Source organism: Rhineura floridana, chromosome 1 (genome assembly GCF_030035675.1).
Source record: "Rhineura floridana isolate rRhiFlo1 chromosome 1, rRhiFlo1.hap2, whole genome shotgun sequence".
In the NCBI taxonomy this organism is placed as follows: domain Eukaryota; kingdom Metazoa; phylum Chordata; class Lepidosauria; order Squamata; family Rhineuridae; genus Rhineura; species Rhineura floridana.
This window is the reverse complement of record NC_084480.1, coordinates 107,169,324-107,189,149: the sequence shown is the minus strand read 5'-3', so window position 1 is coordinate 107,189,149 and position 19,826 is coordinate 107,169,324. Positions and strand designations below refer to the sequence as shown.

The 19,826-nt window shown below is 40.0% G+C and overlaps 1 protein-coding gene across 2 annotated transcripts in view; it reads right to left on the bottom strand.

The window, feature by feature from the left end:
* Positions 1 to 19,826, bottom strand: part of DOCK8 (dedicator of cytokinesis 8) — a 171,982-nt gene that overhangs the window by 146,482 nt on the left and 5,674 nt on the right. For both annotated transcript variants that reach the window (XM_061628825.1, XM_061628816.1), the window contains exon 2: positions 10,773 to 10,875. Coding sequence is in view for 1 of the 2 variants with exons in the window: in XM_061628816.1 (XP_061484800.1) it covers positions 10,773 to 10,875 (103 nt within the window). In the remaining variant the exon portion in view is untranslated. The remainder of the gene's footprint in view (positions 1 to 10,772; positions 10,876 to 19,826) is intronic.

Sequence of the window (19,826 nt, the reverse complement as noted above, 5' to 3'; positions counted from 1 at the left end):
GCAACTTCATTCACACAACCCAAAATTCCAAATCATGCCACTTTACACTGTTTTGCAACTGTTTATACTTGTTTTTATGGTTATTGGATTTTAAATGGCTTTATTTCTTGTTGTGAGCTGCCTTGGTTTCCAACCCTACCTCACAGGGGTGTTGGAAAGACTCCATACACACACGCACACACTGCAGATGTATAAATACATACAGCCCATATAATAGTTTATTGTCAAACCAATTGGTCATTGCAGAAAAATCAGTATTAGTTTTTAAAAAATCAGTATTAGTTTCCTACAGAATAAAAACTGCAATACCTAAGTAAGCCCTGCCTACTTGCTTTAAAATAGGACTGGGGGGGGGGGGGCAGAAAGAGAACACAAACACAATTCTTTTTTACATTCACTCCAAAGTCCCATTGATTTTCAGCACATTCATAATCAGGTCTACTCAAAAGTAATTCCTACTGAATTCAATAGGATTTACTCTGGACATATGGGATTAGCACTGTTTTTACCCCCAAAAGCAACTATTGGGAAGGTAAACACTGCCCAGGATCTGACTCCCACACACAACAGGGGGAAAAACTGAAATGTACATACCTACCCAATTTATGAGATTTTCAGATAAACAGGAGGGGAAACAACCATTTTCTGGCCTCGCAATTGCAGACACTGCCACCAAACAAACACTTCAATGATTGGCTGAAATCCTGAACGGGCGGGGTTAAAGCTACGAAGTGCTATACAGTACTTTAAAAAAAGATTTAACCAGGGGGGGGTGCCTGACGTTTTTATATATATCTCGAGAACCGCACCCCCTAGAAACTTAATTTTTTTTTTAAATGAAAGCTGAGAATCCGGGCCACCTAAGGGGCTAGCCGGGCGCCGGGTGGCATGCTTAGAATCCGGGTAAAACCCAGCTATCCGGGCAATATGGCAACCCTAATAAGACGACACCCGGCGTATAAGACGACCCCCGACTTTGGAGAAGATTTTCCAGGGTTAAAAAGTCGTCTTATACGCCGGAATATACGGTAACTTGTTTTTTAAAATGTTGCTTGTCAAATAGTTCTAAATGGAAACTGCAAAGGACAACATCATCTGGTGGGTTAGATATGACTATGCAAGCTAGCCAGGAAAAGGGCAGTAACTAGAAAGGCCCAATTTGGGGGGTGGGCAGTTGGTTAAGGTGAAGGAAAGCCATTTTTCCCCCGTGCTCACAGGAACTGTGCTATTACTTCAATGGTTATTACTTCAAGTTTGTCCTGGCAATGAAACCAGTATAAGGGCAAAGCTGCAATCCTAACCTCACTTACTTAGAAGTAAGCCATACTGAATTCATGGCTAGGAATCTTGTGTTGTTAGTCCTGGTGAACCTGGACTCAAATTAAACCCTGGAAATAGGCATGAGTTTCGTACCCTACTACTGGAAACTTACTGTTTATCCCAAGAAAATATTGCATGTATTAAGAAGTAAGTCTTACTCCAACCATATCTGATAACGTCACCATTCTGTCAATACATTTCTTTGGCTGGACATTGTGGTCTGCATAAATTAAGTGCTTATTTTTCAAGTCCCTTCTCAGACATTTCAAGTTTTGCTTAACTGCCTAATTGTATAAAACTGAAAGTAAAACATGTTTACATTTCAGTGAGTTCATTTTCTTTAATATGTTTCAAGAGATGTGATCAAACATATTAATTCTGTCTGCTTGTCAAACCTAGTGTGATTGCAATCCTTCATACAGAAGAGGTTCTTAAGCAGCTTCAGATAAGCTAATTGTTGAGCTTGCAATCTTGCAAAGATTTAGGCTGCTTAAATCCCATTGACTGACAGGATGGTAGCCTCAAATATGATTATTCTACCATATAACCCCCCTTTAGGATGCACACCTTAACGTGGTGAGGGGGTTTGAAAGTGTTGAAGAAGCTGAGAGCAATGCCGTCAGGAGTCTAGACCAAGAGGCTAGACTCCTAGCAGGGGCACCTAAGGAGGAATGGTCAAAGCTGAGACACCAGACTAAGATGCATCCAAACTCAGAGGAAGGCAATGGTAAACCACCTCTGAATACCTCTTACCACAAAACCCTATGAACAGAATATCCAAAGTGCAACACGAGATAGTGCTGGAAGACGAGACTCTCAGGTCAGAAGGCACTCAACGAGCTACTGAGGAAGAAGAAAGGACAAGTACGAGTAGCGCTGTGTCTAATGATGCAACTGAGTCAAAGTCAAAAGGAAACCCAGAGGCTGAAGTGCACAGATGCGGAAGGAGAGTCTGGAGTTGTACGATGCACACAGTAGGAACATGGAATGTGAGAAGCATGAACCAGGGAAAATTAGAAATTGTCAAGCAAGAAATGGAACGTATCAACATTGCAACACTTGGCGTGAGTGAATTAAAATGGATGGGAATGGGACATTTTCTATCAGGCAACTACAACATATTTTATGCAGGAAATGAGAAATTAAGAAGAAATGGGGTTGCTTTAATAGTGAGAAGTGATGTAGCAAAAGCAATTAGGAGCTACAACGCAAGGTCTGAGCGAGTGATATCAATGAGATTAAACGGAAAACCTATTAACATAATCATCATCCAAGTCTATGCTCCAACAGCAAACGCAGAAGATGAACTGTAGAGATTTTACACAGAAGTACAGGAAGAAATTCATCACACACCAAAACAAGATGTGATGATAATCATGGGGGACTGGAATGCAAAAGTAGGGAACAGAGAAGAACTAGGAATTGTTGGGAAATGGGGCTTAGGAGACAGAAATGAAGCAGGAGAAAGATTTATTGAATTCTGTGAAGCCAATAATTTGTTTCTTGCAGACACATTTTTTGAGCAACCGAAAAGACGACTGTACAAGTAGCCATCACCAAATGGTCAATATAGGAATCAAATTGATTACATGATAGCAGAAGATGGAGAAGCTCCATACTTTCTGTGAAAACAGGACCAGGAGCAGACTGTGGTATGGATCATGAACTGGTCGTATCAAAAATCAGAGTAAAGCTAAAGAAGACCAACAAAGCAATCATAATGCCAAAATACAATTTAAATAACATCCCAGAAGAATATAAAGATCAAATAAGGAACAGATTTGAGGCTTTAAACTTGGTTGACAGAGAACCAGAAGAACTATGGACTGAAGTCAGAGACATTATCAGGGAAGAATGCAAAAAGTCAATACCTCTAGTTAAAAAGAGAAAGACCTCAATGGATGACTGAAGAAACTCTTAAAATGATTAAAGAGAGAAGGAAAGCAAAAGCAAAAGGAGATAGAAACAGAGTCAGAACCCTAAGTGCAACTATACAGAGACTAGTACATAGGGACAAAGAGAACTATTACAATAGTTATTGTATAGAAATAGAAGAGGACAACAAAAAGGGAAGAAGAGCCCTATTCCAAAACATTAGAGAAAGGAAAGGAAAATTTAAACCAAGAGTAGGGATGTTGAATAATCAACAGGGGAACACACTGACTGACCGAGATGAAATAAAAGGAAGATGGATGGAAGCAATATACTGAAGAACTCTATAAAAGAGATGCAAGAATGATTCATTCACGGAGGAACCCTATGATGAAGAACCAGAAATTTTAGAATGTGAAGTGAAAGCTGCTATCAAAACACTTGGAAGAAACAAATCACCAGGAACAGATAGCATACCAATAGAGTTGCTACAAGCTACTGAGACGGAATCTGTCCAAATTTTGACAAAAAATTGTCAAGAATATGGAAAACTAAACAATGACCCACAGACTGGAAGCGTTCCATATATATCCCAATTCCAAAGAAAGGGGATCCGAAGGAATGCAGCAATTATCGAACTATTGCCTTAATATCCCATGCAAGTATGGTAAAGCTCAAGATTTTACAACAAAGGCTTTTACCATATATGGAGCAGAAATGCCAGATGTCCAAGCTGGACTTAGAAAGGGAAGAGGCACCAGAGAAAAACAAAAACGCCTTGGCAGAGGCTAGAAACAAAGGAGGAGGAGCTCCAGGCACCTGGCCGGGAAACTAAGGCGGACCGCTGCTTTGAAGGGGCAAGAAAATGGAAAAAGGCAGCGTTGGCGCTAAACAGAAGGCTGCGGCCACAAGCCCCTGACAGAAAAAAGACCAGCCGCCGCCGCCTGAAGGAGAGCCGCAGCCTCGGTCTCCCAGCTAACAAGCACAGTCCCCCACAAGGGAAGCAGGAGGGAGAAAGCAAAATAGGCAACAACTCCCTCAAAAATACCAGTCAAAATAAAATTACAGTACAGGAAAGATTCAAACAAACAGTCCCACACACCTCCAAGCAAAGACAGAGGGAAGGGATTGGGAGTAAACGACCACACAGCTCCGCACAGTTCTTTACACAAAATACGAACACAGAAAACTTAGCTAAATGCTATTGCTATTCTATCCAACTGTCTCAGACAAAGGCAAGAATGAACTGGAGAGTGGGAGGGGCCTGATGCCTCTAGTCTTGTCTTCAGAACATTCTTGCCTTCAGACAGTGGGTGGAGCTATGATATCCCACTTGATAGCAGGACTCCTGTGGAAAATATGGAGAAACCAATTGGTTCCCAATCAGAAAGGGTGTGAAACAGGGGTGCATTTTATCACCCTATTTGTTTAATCTGTACGCAGAACATATCCTACAGAAAGCAGGATTGGACCAAGATGAAGGAGGTGTGAAAATTGGAGGGAGAAATATCAATAATTTAAGATATGCAGACGATACCATACTCTTAGCAGAAACCAGTAATGATTTGAAAAGAATGCTGATGAAAGTTAAAGAGGAAAGCACAAAAGCAGGACTACAGCTGAACGTCAAAACAACTAAAGTAATGACAACAGAAGTTTTATATAACTTTAAAGTTGACAATGAGGACATTGAACTTGTCAAGGATTATCAATAGCTCAGCACAGTCATTAACCAAACTGGAGACAAGAGTCAAGAAATCAGAAGGCTAGAACTGGGGAGGGCAGCTATGAGAGAACTAGAAAAGGTCCTCAAATGCAAAGATGTACCACTGAACACTAAAGATAGGATCATTCAGACTATGGTATGCCCGATCTCTATGTATGGATGTGAAGGTTGGACAGTGAAAAAAGCAGATAAGAGAAAAATCAACTCATTCGAAATGTGGTGTTGGAGGAGAGCTTTGCGCATACCATGGACTGCAAAAAAGACAAATAATTGGGTGTTAGAACAAATTACACCAGAACTGTCACTAGAAGCTAAAATGATGAAACTGAGGTTATCATACTTTGGACACATAATGAGAAGACATGATTCACTAGAAAAGACAATAATGCTAGGAAAAACAGAAGGGAGTAGAAAAAGAGGAAGGCCAAACAAGAGATGGATTGATTCCATAAAGGAAGCCACAGACCTGAACTTACAAGATCTGAACAGGGTGGTCCATGACAGGTGCTGTTGGAGGTCACCAATTCATAGGGTCGTCATAAGTCGGACTTGAAGGCACATAACAACAACACCACCACCATATAGCATTTTCAGATCAAAGGTTTCCTTCAAGGACGCAAGCTTTCCATTACATGCACCTTTCAGCTTCCTCTGATTATACTGTAAACAGTTATCTAAGAAGTCTTTTACTTGAAAAAGTCAGCAGCCATCCTATTATTTGGTTCTTCAAATTTAAATACCCTTTAAGTCAATGGGACTTCCATGTGCAAATGTGAAAACAGACTCGCACCCATTTCAGTTAGAGAAGTACCATGTACTACGAAATGCATTAACAGCAGAATCTAGTGGTACCTTCCTTGTGGTTAGTTAAAGAGTAACAAATATATTGTGGCATCAGCTTTTGTGGACTAGATGCACTTTCAACCCCTCTGCAAATTTGTATCAGGCACACACACAATGCTACCACATCAGATTAGAAAAGAATTTTTAAATTAATAAATGTTATTTAAATGTACATCTGGATAAACACAGGCTGTGCCATGTTTGTTTGCTATCCATCCAAGCAAACTGTGCATGTTTTGTCACTCTAAAATTGCGTGCTTGTCATTTCAAGAAACAAAGTTTTGCAAACCTCTGAGGGAAGAAAGACAAACTTGCGAAAAAGGATGAAACAATGTTTGTAATTTGAAAAGAAAACTGTCAAACAAAAATTACTACAGCTGTTGAAGAACTCCTGAACCTATTCAGGAAGTATGGTTTATCCACCGAAAAGCAAAGTAAGCATCATATACATTCATTCACAAATCAGTTACAGCAAACATACCTTTTCAGTATGGTACAATCAGCAGCAAGGTACATTTTGGCAGCAATCAAAATGGAGAGCATTTGAGAGCGGAAGATGAAAACCACACACACACACACACAAACGAATAACCTACAAAGAACAAGTCAAACACCACAGTTCCTCAGATTGAGGAAGTGAGTAAAATGGTGGATAGCTTTGACAGACAGTAAGCGTACAATTATGATAGCTTTCCAAAGCTGTAGCTTTCCAAGTTACTGCACATTCTTAAGAAAGCTGAGTTAAAAGGTCTGAAGATCTCATATTGAACAAAATTCTGTGATGATAAAATACCCTTTACATTTAGCTGGCCCCAAAAGCAAGGAACACTTATCTCTGAAAAATAAGGGTTGTCATGTTGTTGTTAAAAAAAAACAGCTATTCTGAAAGATTCCATCTTTCAAAACATCATGGGATCAGTCTGGAAAAATAACCCTCTGTAGAGCTACTTTAGGACAGTATAGCTCTATAGTATGGGTGGGGAACAGCTGTGGCCTGTCAGGCGAGATCTTTAACTCCTCCCACCTCAAGGGTCAACTTTGCCTGGTAGTTGGGATCTCCCACTGGTCAATCATCTAATGTCATAGTGACATCAGATGATTGACATCTATTGAAGGGCAGCACTTCCCAAAAGCCTGACATCAGGCATTTGGCAGCTCTGTGCAAGGGGTTTTGCATGCCCTGCCTGCAAAGTTCCAAACCCTGCCCTTTCCTGCCCCATGCCAGGTGTAGAGGAGGTGAATATAGCTTGGCCAACATGACCTCATAAGCCAAATAGGGAGGCCTGATCAGCTACATTTGGCCTGTGGTTGGAAGTTCCCCACCCCTCTTCTATAGAACTAGTCTATAACACAAATAGCACACCACAACATCAGTACAGCACAACAAATACCATCTAACTAAGGTTACTCTACATATGATTTTAAAGATTTTGGTGACTGTTAATTTTGTGCTGCGCTTGTATACTTTGTATTGTTGTATTGCTTTCATCCTTGTATGCCACCTGGAAATAATTACATGAGAGGAAGTGTATAAATATTTTTAAATAAACCAAGTAACATCGTTTCGTATTGTGTTCATTCTCAATTGCTTACAATATGGCGACACACAAATTCAATTATGTAGTTACTCAGGATCCAGCTTTAAAATCCTAAATGCTTTCCATCTGATATTTAAAAATGGTGAGGTAGATCCACTATAACGGTCAAATATCCTTATAGAGCTGGTACTCCTATGACTTTGCAGCGCTGCAGTAATCAGAAACATGTATCCGGTGGCTCTCAGCCCTGAGCCATTCATATCATCTTTAGATAATATTCATTAATAGTCAAAAAAATCTTGTGGTTTAAGAACGTACTACAGTAGGGCCCCGCTTCCTGGTGCTCCGCTTCCCCGCGTTCCGCTAATGCGGCAGCTTTCCTCCCCTCTTTTAAAGCCGTTTTTGCGGCATTTTTGCGTCACACGCCCCATTAAAGTCAATGGGGTTCTGCTTTACGGCGATTTCCGCTTTACGGCGGGAGTCCAGAATGGAACCCGCCGTATAAGCGGGGCCTACTGTATAGCCAACAGCTATTTCTATCAAACTTTTAAAAGCAGGGGAATTGGGCACTTTTAGTGAATGCACCATGGGAGCAGGAGACCTGACCTCTCTGCGATACTGTACTGCCCTACACATTTGTAAAAATATAAACACAATTTGGGTTGATTTTTCACAGTCCAATCTACTTCCTGTATAGCTTGGAAGAATTTGGTAACATGTGCCTCTGAGCATATGGTGAATGGTCACAACACCTGCAATCGGGACTGCATCTCCCAAGATGGAGAATTACATTTTTTCTATTTTGTTGGTGTTCTAGAAAATTATATTTTTCTCATTATTCATCCTAGAAATCTGTGTCAAATTTATTTTTATTAATTTCAAAGCCTTCTTACTGGTCAATGTTATATGATGGTGAAGACAGATTTTTGTGTTTCAAACTGGAGGTTATGTTCTATTTCCAGTTTGGGTGCATTAACAGTTGAATCTGAAAATGCAGTTTGATGTAAAATCAGACTGATTACAATATGTTGCTACTTAAGCACTGAATCTAGGTTTTGGAAAAAACAAATTTGGCCTGCCCAAGATGCATGTTTTCAGCCTGCTATGCCTAAACCACTCCACTTAAGGAAGGGTGAGCATGATCCATTAAAGCCATACAGCACACCTAGAAACTTGCTAGAATATATTTCATCTCCACTGTTTTATCTTGTGCAAATTGAGACACCCCTCATGTCCACTGGAGAATATTCTGCAGAATAGTCAGTGCCGTTATTCCATAATTGTTTTTGGAGGTTTTTTAGTGTAAATTATGCAAAGTATTGCTGTACTTCAGATATTCACAGAAACAGAAGCAAAAGAAAATGATTTACTACAGGAAACGTCACTAAAATTGTAAAATAAATCAAACATATTTAAAGTGACTATCTGAACTATATTAACTGTCTTAATACTGTTGCTTCCTCTGTGCTAAAACAAGATCAGCACAGCACATGCCTTGTTTCTGTTATCTGGACTAATTGCAGGTGTTGCAACCATTGACCATATGCTCAGAGGCACATGTTACCAAATTCTTCCAAGCTACACTGGAAGTGGATTGGACTGTGAAAGACCAACCCAAATTGTGTTGGGAGGGAAAATAACAGAGAGGAGGTCAGGTCTCTTGCTCCCCTAGTGCATTCACTATAGCCGCCCAATTCCCCTGCTTTTTAAAGATTGGTAGAAATATCTATGGGCTATAGGTACGTTCTTAAACCACAAGGTTTTTTTTGTCTATTAGTGAATTTCTCTGCTTTTTAATCCGGGAGGTAAGAAATGGGATCCTATGCAAGTTTGCTAAGAATGGATTGATCATTTGCATGCTTATTGAGTTCGATAGGATTTACTCCCATGCAATCATGCTTAGGATAGGTAAAACTGACCATGGGGTAGGAGGAGAAGGGGGAGGGGTAAAGAAGGGGAAAAGGATTGGAAGGAGAGGGGGGAGGAGTGAAGCAAGGGGAGGGAAGGAGCAAGAGGGAGGGGTTAGGAGGGAGGAGGAGAGGCCAGGTTGGATCATTTGCATGCTTTTGAGTTCAGGGGGATTTAGTCCTGTACAATCTTGTTTAGGTCAACTGATCTGGGGGTGGAGCAGGGGGAGAGAAGGGGGAAGGGATTGGGTGGGTGGGCACTGGTAAAAGGAAGATATTGTGAACAGTATTATTGTTTATCAAAGTTTTCCCCACCTTTTTATTCTACAGCAGGCACATGAAATCTCCCACCCAAATTTAACCCAAAGTTGTCCCTGGCCGCATCCACACCAGACCTTTATTCCACTGTAAAGATTCATGGCATCCCCCAAAGAATCGGAAGTATAGTTTGTGAAGGGTGCTCGGAGTTGCTAGAAGACGCCCTATTGCCCTCACAGAGCTACAATCTCCAGAAGAGGGGCTGACTGATAAACCACTGTGGCCACTGGAGCTCTATCTGGGGAACAGGAGTCTCCCAACAACTCTCAGCACCCTTCACAAACTACTCTTCCCAGAATTATTTGAGAGAAGCTATGACTATTTAAAGTGGAAAAAAATGTCTGGCGTGGTTGTGGCCACCTGATTAGCCAAGCCAAGCAGCTCCAAGTCTGGCTTTTAGAACACTGACAGTTGGTTCTTACTGAGCATGCCCAGCACTATCATAGAGTCCAATGTAAAATTTCTGAAATTAATTAAAAGCCAGCCATTCATTTTTTTAACTTTTAAACTGCAGAAGATGAAGGTCAGAGTATGGGGCAAGGTCAGTAATAGGATTACAGGTACTCTGTGAATATGGCTGGTTTTTAATTAATTTCAACAAATTATGAGACCACTGACAGAAAAAAGTCCAACAGGGGTCTAGACTTTTTTCTCTTGTTTTATACTTTGAACTCTTGATTCTCTCTGAGTGTTTTGGGTAACACCATGAAAACGTAGAAGGTTGTTAAGCAAACATTTCTGAGTTCAGGACTGAGTTCAGGTTTTGTTTTGAAATGATCTTATGGGAAGCAGCAGAATAGCAGGGGAGTATTTTCAATCTAACATTGTGGAATGCAAAAAAATCCATGCTGGCTATAGTATACAGCCACCCTTGTGGCTGTATAATTTTTCTAGACTTGTGCTATGTTGGATACAAAGAATAATCTGTCTCTTACAAGTTCAACAGAATCTGCAGTATGAACCTACAGCCCTCGGGCCATTGTAAACTCATTGAGGCTAATAAATGTTACATGCAAACATACAGCAAACATATAATGCCCTAACACTTTTTTTAATGGAAAAGAGAGATTGAGAGGTGCCAGGGGCTGTGTTTACAACCCTTTTCCTGCCCACTGTTTTTTTGCTCCAAATCCCCTCCTATACATCAGTCCCAGATATCTGAGACTCCCAAAAGCACATTTACTTTTTCTTGCGTTAACTGGAACTAACCTCATATAAGCAGAAATGCACAAAAATCTCCACACTTACTAGCTGAATAAAAGAGAAGCCAGGGGTGCTGATACTTCGCTGAGAGAACTGTCCAAGATTTGGTTGCTGCACAAATTGTCTTCTTATTTCTGCTGAGGAATGCCTTGAACATAAAAAAGGAAGATATTAGTCATTTCCAAATTAGGACTAAATTTTATTTGACATTCAAGGCTGTATGTATAAAAATATGCTCATACCATCAAAACCAGGCTTAATGAGCTCACAGCAATATAATGAGTTCACTGCAATATAAATGGTGTTTCTGTGCCTACAGCAGAAAAAACAAGGCAAAGAAGAAAGGAGGGAGTAGCCAAACCAAACCACCATTTTAGGAATCTCATAGAAGTGTTCAGCAGAAAATATTGAGGGAGAAATCTCAATCATTCTATGCCTAGTCTCTAGGGACTACAAAGTGAAACAATATCTTAGATCAGGGTGGGAAACCTGCAGCCCTCCAGATGTTCTTCAACTCCAACTCCCATCATCCCTGACCAATGACCATGCTGATTGGGGCTGATGAGAGTTGGTCCAACAACTTCAAGAATACTGAGAGTCTTATATGAACAGCAGCCAGGATAGTATATGTGAAAAAAGTGAAGGCAAATTCTATTAAAAAATTGTATGAGAAGGTCTGGAGATTTGCAATAACGGCAAAAATCTCACTATCTAAAATGTAAAAGTGGTCAACAGAGACAGGACACCTTTATGATGAAATGGAAATTTTTTATTACATGGAACAGGATCAGGAAATATACATCAAATATAAATTATGGGTTTACAATATTTTGAATGTAAGTAACATTCTCTGTTCTCACTGATCTGTAGTAACATGATTTTTCTTTGCTTATTTTTTTATATCTATATCTATATAAAATATACATATATGTTCTTAATAAAAAAGTCCAACAACATCTGGAGGGCCACTGATCTGTCATCTCTATCTTAAGATTTATATGCACAAATTAGCAGCAATAAAGGTAAAAACAGATCAAATTCAACCAAATAAGATTCCTAGGACCATGGTGGAAAGACATTACAATACTTACATCAAGTACAGATTTAAAAGAATCTGAGCAATCTCTATTTATTTATGTATAATTATATCACATTCTATATCTTACACAAATATTTACAATATTATATATTTATAATCAATATATATTAAGAAGACAGGAGGCAGAATGAAAAGTAGAATTTTGCTCAAGATCTACTGAATGCCAGTAGGGAAAAACAGATTCCAAAGAGGCTGTCCCTTTAATAGAGACTCAGGAAACTAACAAGTGGTTGTGGTAAAGCTCTTGCTGGGAGTGAGGAGATGAGGCAAATACACTCCCAGCAGCTCTTGGTTCTCTGGCCACCTCATTTGCGGAGTCAAGAGCCAACTGAACAACTGTTGTAGGATTACATCTGAGCTAGAAGTATCTGCCTCATCCTCCACACACTGAGACTTATGACATTTAAAAGTTAAAGATTACTCCAAATGAGACCTCCAAATTGTCAACTAAGCTTTTCCATATGATCAAATCATGACAAAAAATAAAAGGAAAGAGCTGCTTTGGCCCATAATGACTTGGCTAAAAACCACTTTTTCTTTTTTCCATTTCTCAGACAGCTTTCCACGGGACAAGAAGGATGTGTCAACCATTTTTATAAAGAAAAGATGAAAGAATGATCATAAAGCATAGTACATAAATCTAAAGAAATATCATTATCTGCTTTTGTAAAACAATTTCCATTTTCTTAATGGGTATTGCATTCCATTTTTAACTTAAAATCAAGTAGACCCCATTGAGGGGGAAAAGGGTCCAAAGTACAACCTGATCGGTTTCTAATGTAGAGGCTCCATGAATAAGACAAATGCCAGAACATGGTATTGACCAGCATCCCATTAGTGTATATTTAATGCAGGTTGTGAACACTTTGAAGGCAAAAGTAGTGCTTTGGGAGGAGTCTGAAATGTTTCTTGGAAAAGTCATATTATTGAGAATGTTAAGTCTTTTTGTTTGTGCCTGTTTGCTGCCACTGCGGAGCCATTTTTTCCTCAGCAATTACCACGTGCCATAGATTTCTGTGCTGTAAATCTAAACGTAAATCCTGAAAAGTCTTCCAGTGTTGGGCTATAGAAATCCTGGCTGCTGTTATAAAAATTAGCAAAGATTTTATGTTCACATTAGATCCTTCAGATACAGTTAGTAACATAAGTCACAGTGTATTTATTATTTATGTAGTTAATTTATATACTACTTCATATTTCAGCAAAAAACTCTAAGCAGTTTACAAATCCAAACAAAAAGGAATAAATATAATCAACACAATATTCAAAATTAGTTGCTAGACAATTGTCTAGCAACTAATTCCCATGAATGTTTCTAGTTACACATCACCTAAACATCTTGGGCTATTAATACTCCTTTTTCAAGTCCAAGACTATGGCCAGGTATTGCCTTACTAAAGGCAATCCACAGATTGCCCTATTCACTGTAACCTGATAGCAAAACCCATTGCAGTATTTGTATTTTCCATTAGGAGTTACTGAGTTTACTATTTTGGATTTAAATTGTATTGAATCTAACAGTCATCTTTTTTTTTTTATTGCCAATGCCATTTTGTAATCCTTTGGTAGATTTTTAAAATCTAATTTGTATGCTTTTTATGTTGTCGATAGGTTGCTACTTCTGGCACCTAATTCAGCAAAATGTAGTTGTGACTAAATCCCATTGAAATCAATGGGGCTTAAGTTATTTATGACTATCTTGTTCCATTAGCTTCATCAGGAATTTCTAAACGGAGACGTATGAGTTTCCCAGGCTCATCCTTTAGGTGACAGTTTGCATCACATAGCTTGGAAGCAAATGTGATACCAGGCAAGAAAACATTACTGCAGTACCAGCATCAACTTCTTTTTTGCAGGATCAGCATTTAGTTTAATAGGTTATGACTCTTCTCTCCTCATCACATAATTTCCCATCCATCCTCATTGTACCAAAAGGATGGCACCAAAGAATGAAATCATTCGAGAGACTTGAACTGAATTTAGTTTATTGTCTTTAGTTCCCTTTCATTTTGTAAGTAGTTTCATATTTTTTTTCTGAACAAAAGGACCTTTCCTCCCCTTCTATATTACATTTCTTTTATAGCTGGCAACTCTGGAGGAGGACACATTCCCACTGATGTCAGTGAACTGGATAGTCCATAATGGCTGCAATTAACATCAGAAACACTTCAAAAACCACAAGGACCCACAAGAGCAAATCAACTATTACACTAATTACCAGGAGGAGCTGGAACCATTACTTTACTTGTATTTTCATCCCTTGTGCTATGGATTTTGCATATGCAAAAAGGTTCAGGCCTGTCGCAATCTAATTATGCAAACTTAAGTTCCTGACTTTAATGTTTCTAGACTTGCCACTGATATTTACATTTAGCCTTGTTTCTTTCACCCATAAGTTTTATCATAGCAATGTTTTGTTTTCATTACAGGTTTTTCTCTTCATTTTAATCTTCACCTTGTCTTAGTCTTTTTGTCTGAGTACTATCCCCATTCTTTCCAACCTCTTCCCTTTTCCTAGGATCAGATGTACCTGAATGTTAACCATTGCGGGAGTTCCCTGAGCTGCCCTGTGGTGAGTGGCACGCTCCCTAGTCCATGATGAGCATTGTTGCTCCTGCCCACATACCTAGGCACTTCCAGACTGTTTGGGGGTGGGATTCAATACATACTGGCAAATCCAGGTTGTGCAATAAAACCTGATTTGAAACTCTTGTGTGACAAGCCCACTTTCCCAAAAGATCAGACTTTTACAAGAAAGAGACAGAAGAATGCAGTGGAAAGTGTGGGATAATACTTGCTTTGATGTAACACCATTTAACCTCTCTGCAAACACAGCAGAATTAATGTTTGTTAAATAGTCAGTGCCATCTAGGGCAGAAACACACTCACTGTTCTGCTGGTTACCAAAAACCTATCAATCACACTCTGCTCCTCTTTTCTCAAAATCTGGGATTTTTGAGATCAGATGCGTTTTCCCTTCAAGCCAGCTTCACACCGACTTCAAAAATGTTTGGTCAGTCAACCTGTTGAAACTCTCAGGTGTGTCTAATGTTAACACTTTGCTGTGGGTGGTCCTAAATGGTCTGACATCAGCAGTGGAGCTGGGTGTACTCCAATAAAATAATAAAGATGTTTACAGCCGGGTGCAGATTTGTTTCAAACTGCATCAAGATAAAACGGTCTTGCTGCTTTTTTTGGAGCTACTATGGATGTAACTTTTTTCTCACCTAGTCTTGTGCACATGTTGAAAGTAGAAGCCCTGCTGTATGTATGGTTTCAGACAATGCCTGCTTCTGCCCACTACTGCTACTCCATCACCTGCTATCACCTGTTTGCGCTTCTTTTTCCAGGTCACCTCCAAACTTTCAGTATTTTGTGGAAGGGATTCAAGAGCATACTGGAACTTGGATTAAAGGGTTATGTTGTTGTAGTGCAACAAACCCACTTAAAAAAACCTCTGACTTTTTGCAGTTTGGGATGTGACGGGGAAATGCATTGAAACATGTAGGATGAATGAATGATTAATGGAAAGGCTTGTAACACCCCATAAGCAAATCAGGACAATGCAAGATGAATGTTCATTGTTTGTCATATGCCTGCCCCAGAAATACATCAGAATGAATGCTCTATAATGACTGGACATAGTCTAACCTCCATGGAAGCTGTGCAAGGAAACGAGGAAGTATGCTGAAGAAAATGTCACCTGGAGGATCCCTCTCTCTTCTCTCAGATATTTATTCTCACAACTACGCCTGGGCACATGCTGAACACTGAGGTCCTGCTGCATGTGGGTAAACAAAGCCAGTGCTTGCTATTCTTCTGCCTGCCTTCAGATTGCCAGTTTGTCTCTCGGAGGACATACATACTGCATGATAATCTGCATTCAGTGCTTGATGCAAGTGCCTTTTGGGGGAGCTGTACACATGACATCATCCCCATCTCGCCCGTCCCACACTATTTGTTGAACTAAAGCACATTCTGCTGGAACAATTATAATCCATTTTGTCCTGAGAATGCACTTCTGAAGTGCTTGCTGCATACATGTACATACATACTGAGACAGCTTTCTCAGGTCACCTCCTATTTGTGCAGACTACTGATGTTTCAGGGCTGTGCCCCTCATCATGTTTAACTTGTCTCTGAATGATATAGGCAAAATAGGAAGCAATACAGTAACTCAGCCACCTCTGTAAACCAATATATATCCCGGTATATCAGTGTATCAACACATCTGCTTCCAGCCCCTCTCTGTTGAAAGACTGCAATACATAAATAAATACATAAATACATAAATACACAAATAAATAAATTTGTGGAAACACAAAGTGCAGAGAGGGGAGTTTGAAAACACACCCACTTCTATGTACAGACAACACAGAGAGTAGCTGCCACTTTAGATGACATTATTGCACAAAGATGTGTACAACTGCAAACCACTATATACAAAAGCGCACTGTGAAAAAATGCCCCCTGTACGTTTCAAAGGCTACATGTGTACACAGCCCCAAACTGTGCCCAGCTCTGGCAAACTCTGGAAGTTGTCGGGCATGTCATCAATATCCCCAAGCCTACTTCCATTATCTATACTAGTGTTCTTCAGCCTTGAGGCCTCAGATGTTTTTGGACTCCAACTCCCATCACCCTGACCACCAATTAAGTTGGATGGGGATGGCAGAATTTTGAGACTACATCTGAGGACCTAAAACTGAACAACAGTGATCTATACCTCTTCTGGTGCCAGGCCACCCTGGGGCAATCACTGTAAAAAGAAACCCAGTCATAGCTGGGGGTATCTTGCCTGCTACTTCTCTACGCACATGCTTCTGCCCATTTCAGTCTGAGAGACCCGGTTGGCCACGCTCTTCATGTAGTGTTGCTTCCCTCCTCAGTGAGAAAGAGACTATGACTGTACAGACCTGCTTCCTCCTGATTGCTGCTCCAGAGAGAGATTGTGCCCACATGTTGTTGCTGCTGTTGCTGCCTGCTTCAATGAAAGACTGGCCAATGTGTCTCTATGCTGAGGCTGCCTGCTTGAAGAGCAGAGGCTGGCCATTGTGACCTCATGCTGATGCTATCTATCTGAAGGAGAGACTAGCCACCTGAAAGAAACACTGGCCTCAGGCTCCACATGTTGCCGCAGCTGATCACTTTTGTGAGAAAGAGGCCCTGGGTAACCTGGATCAGACAGAGGTTTATTCATGTTCTTTCTTACTGTCCCATTCTCTCAAATCCAAGTTTTTCTTCTCTTCAAGCAGAAGGGCAGGCACCGCTGTCCCTTTTTTAGAGCATGGGTTGACTGTCCTCTGCTACCTACACTGACAGGACCTTTCTTTGCTGGATCTGCCTGAGCCAGCCCTTTTGCTAATGAAGAGTTAGAAACCACCATATGGAGATAAGAAAGCATCAGAGAGCCAATTTCAAGAGCTCAAATTATGAACCCCAGAGAAAAATGGAAAACTAAACATTAAGAAAATGAAAATAAAAATTAAAACTAAGGACAAACTCAAACTAAAATATTGCCCCTGCACACGTGAAAGCAAATCCTTTCTGGTCTACAACACTTCTGGCTCAAAATGAGCTGGCAATTTTGCCTAGAAAGTTCAGCCAAGGACAGCAGCCGAGGAGAAGATGGAGAGATTCAAATTGGCGCAAGTACTCTTCAGGAATAAAGTTATAGCAGAGTTCTATGGGAGGCAGGATTTGGGCAATTGCCTGGGCCCCATACAAATTTGGAACTGGGCCTTATGTGTTCTGTGCAAGATGCCGTCTGGCCATCAGTTCCTTAGACCACTGCATAACAGAGATCTGGCACAAATGCTTTATTTCTGTCCCTCTTGCACATTTGTTTGGCAGTTAAGATTGCAACCCTAACCCCGCTTCTTTGACAGTAAGCCCTATTGAATTCCAAATGACTTACTTCGAGTAGACATGGTTAGGATTGCACCATAACTAATCAGTTTGCTTTGGGTATAAAATACCCATCAAGATAACAAAATTTGGGGAAGTCTCAAAATTTTGTAGATTGATCGTGGTCGTCAGCTCCATTAAGGCTGGATGGATATTTTGTGCAACGTGTTGCCCCTTATGCAACTATTGTTCAGATTGGAAACTCAGTAATAGGAAGTGGCTGTGTCACAATTCACCAGGGTCCCTGGTGTACACAAGTCATATCCCTCAAGACATGCACTTACGGAAGCCAGCAAACAGGAAAGACTGGCAATGACCAAAAAGCTGCTCAAAAAAGCCTTACTATTCAAAATTGTATGGTTATGTCATGAAATCAGGCAGCCAGATGTTAACTGAGTTGTGATGGTGTCATGTAATAGCAGGGTGGCCCTGAACATATCAGTAGATTCAACAATTCCTATACAAAACAAAATCCACTTAGGAGGTTGGCTGAACCAGCTGCCAAACCCAAACCTCAGCATTTTATAAATATATAAGCATGGCCATGGATCTCGATAGTGGGAAAGGGAAAAGTTTCAGTTTTATCCTTCTCTTCCCCCTGAAACATCCCTATACAGTGCAGGATCCCTCCCCTCAACTGTAACTCCCTACCTCCAGGATGCTGACTATAGCTCTAGTAGATTTTAGCAGGCTATTTCCTTTTCTTTCCCCACCGGTTCCAGTTTCCTTTTTTCCTCCTCTCCCAACTGACACCTGGACATATGGTAGGTGTCCTGATAGCTCACAGATCCTTGTCTGCTATTTTAAGAAAATATTTAATTTTAATTTACAAAACCATATATATTTGCATACCTAGGGAATCCTACAACTATGCAGAAGCAACTACCCCATTTTAGTTGGCTCTGTTTTGCTTCCAAACGGATTATTTATTTATTTATTAAATTTATATTCTATACTTCCTCCCAGGAGGAGCCCAGGGTAGCAAACAAAAACATCAAATACACTCTAAAACATCTTAAAAACCAAAAGACTTTAAAACATATTAAGTTTTGAAAACATTACAACAAAACATCTTAAAAACAAAATCTTTAAAAACATCTAAAAAAGTAATTCCAACACAGACACAGATTGGGATAAAGTCTCTACTTAAAAGGCTTGTTGAAAGAGGAAGGTCTTCAGCAGGTGCTGAAAAGATAACAGAGATGGTGCCTGTCTAATATTTAAGGGGAAGGAATTCCACAGGGTAGGTGCCACTACACTAAAGGTCCACTTCCTATGTTGTGTGGAATGGACCTCCTGCTAAGATGGTATCTGCAGGAGGCCCTCACCTTCAGAGCACAGTGATCAACTGGTTATATAAGGGGTAAGACAATCTTTCAGGTATCCTGGTCCAAAGCTGCATGGGGCTTTATACACCAAAACCAGAACCTTGAACTTGACCCGGTAACTAATTGCAGCCACTGATAGGCACTCAGCCACATGAGTTTGTTATTCACATGTAAGATAAATAATAATTTTATTGTGTGCAGAGAATACAGTGGAATAAATGGAATAGGTCCTTGTCACAATCCTTAGGCTGATCTTGGAGAGTTATCTCTCTCCTCCCTTCAGATTCAGATGCTTCCAGACTATCACTATTTTCAGGTGGAATTTAACCACATAGCAGCAAATTTGGTATGTGGGTTCGGGTTCAACAATTCAATTTGATTTGATTATCTTGCACAACAAACCCATCTCCCTCTCTCAAAAAAAGACTTTTTGCAATAAGGAAAGTACAGGAAAATGTACTGGAAAGGTGGGATCACACTTGTTTAACGCAGTGTTGTCTAACCTCCCCACAAACAAATCAGAACAAATGCCAAATAAATAACCCACATAAACTTTCTACAAATTTTGTGCAAAAAAAGTAGAATTACTTTAAAAATAAAATAAAAACTTAAAGCTGGCAAATAAAATTCAGAGGAGGGAATTCATAGGCAAGATGCACAGCAAGATTCAAAGATTTATTTGTGAGTATGCAAGATCAAATTGCAAAAAGTAGTGTATTAATGATACATGGCGTTTTTGCAATTTAATCTTGCATAAAACAGGTC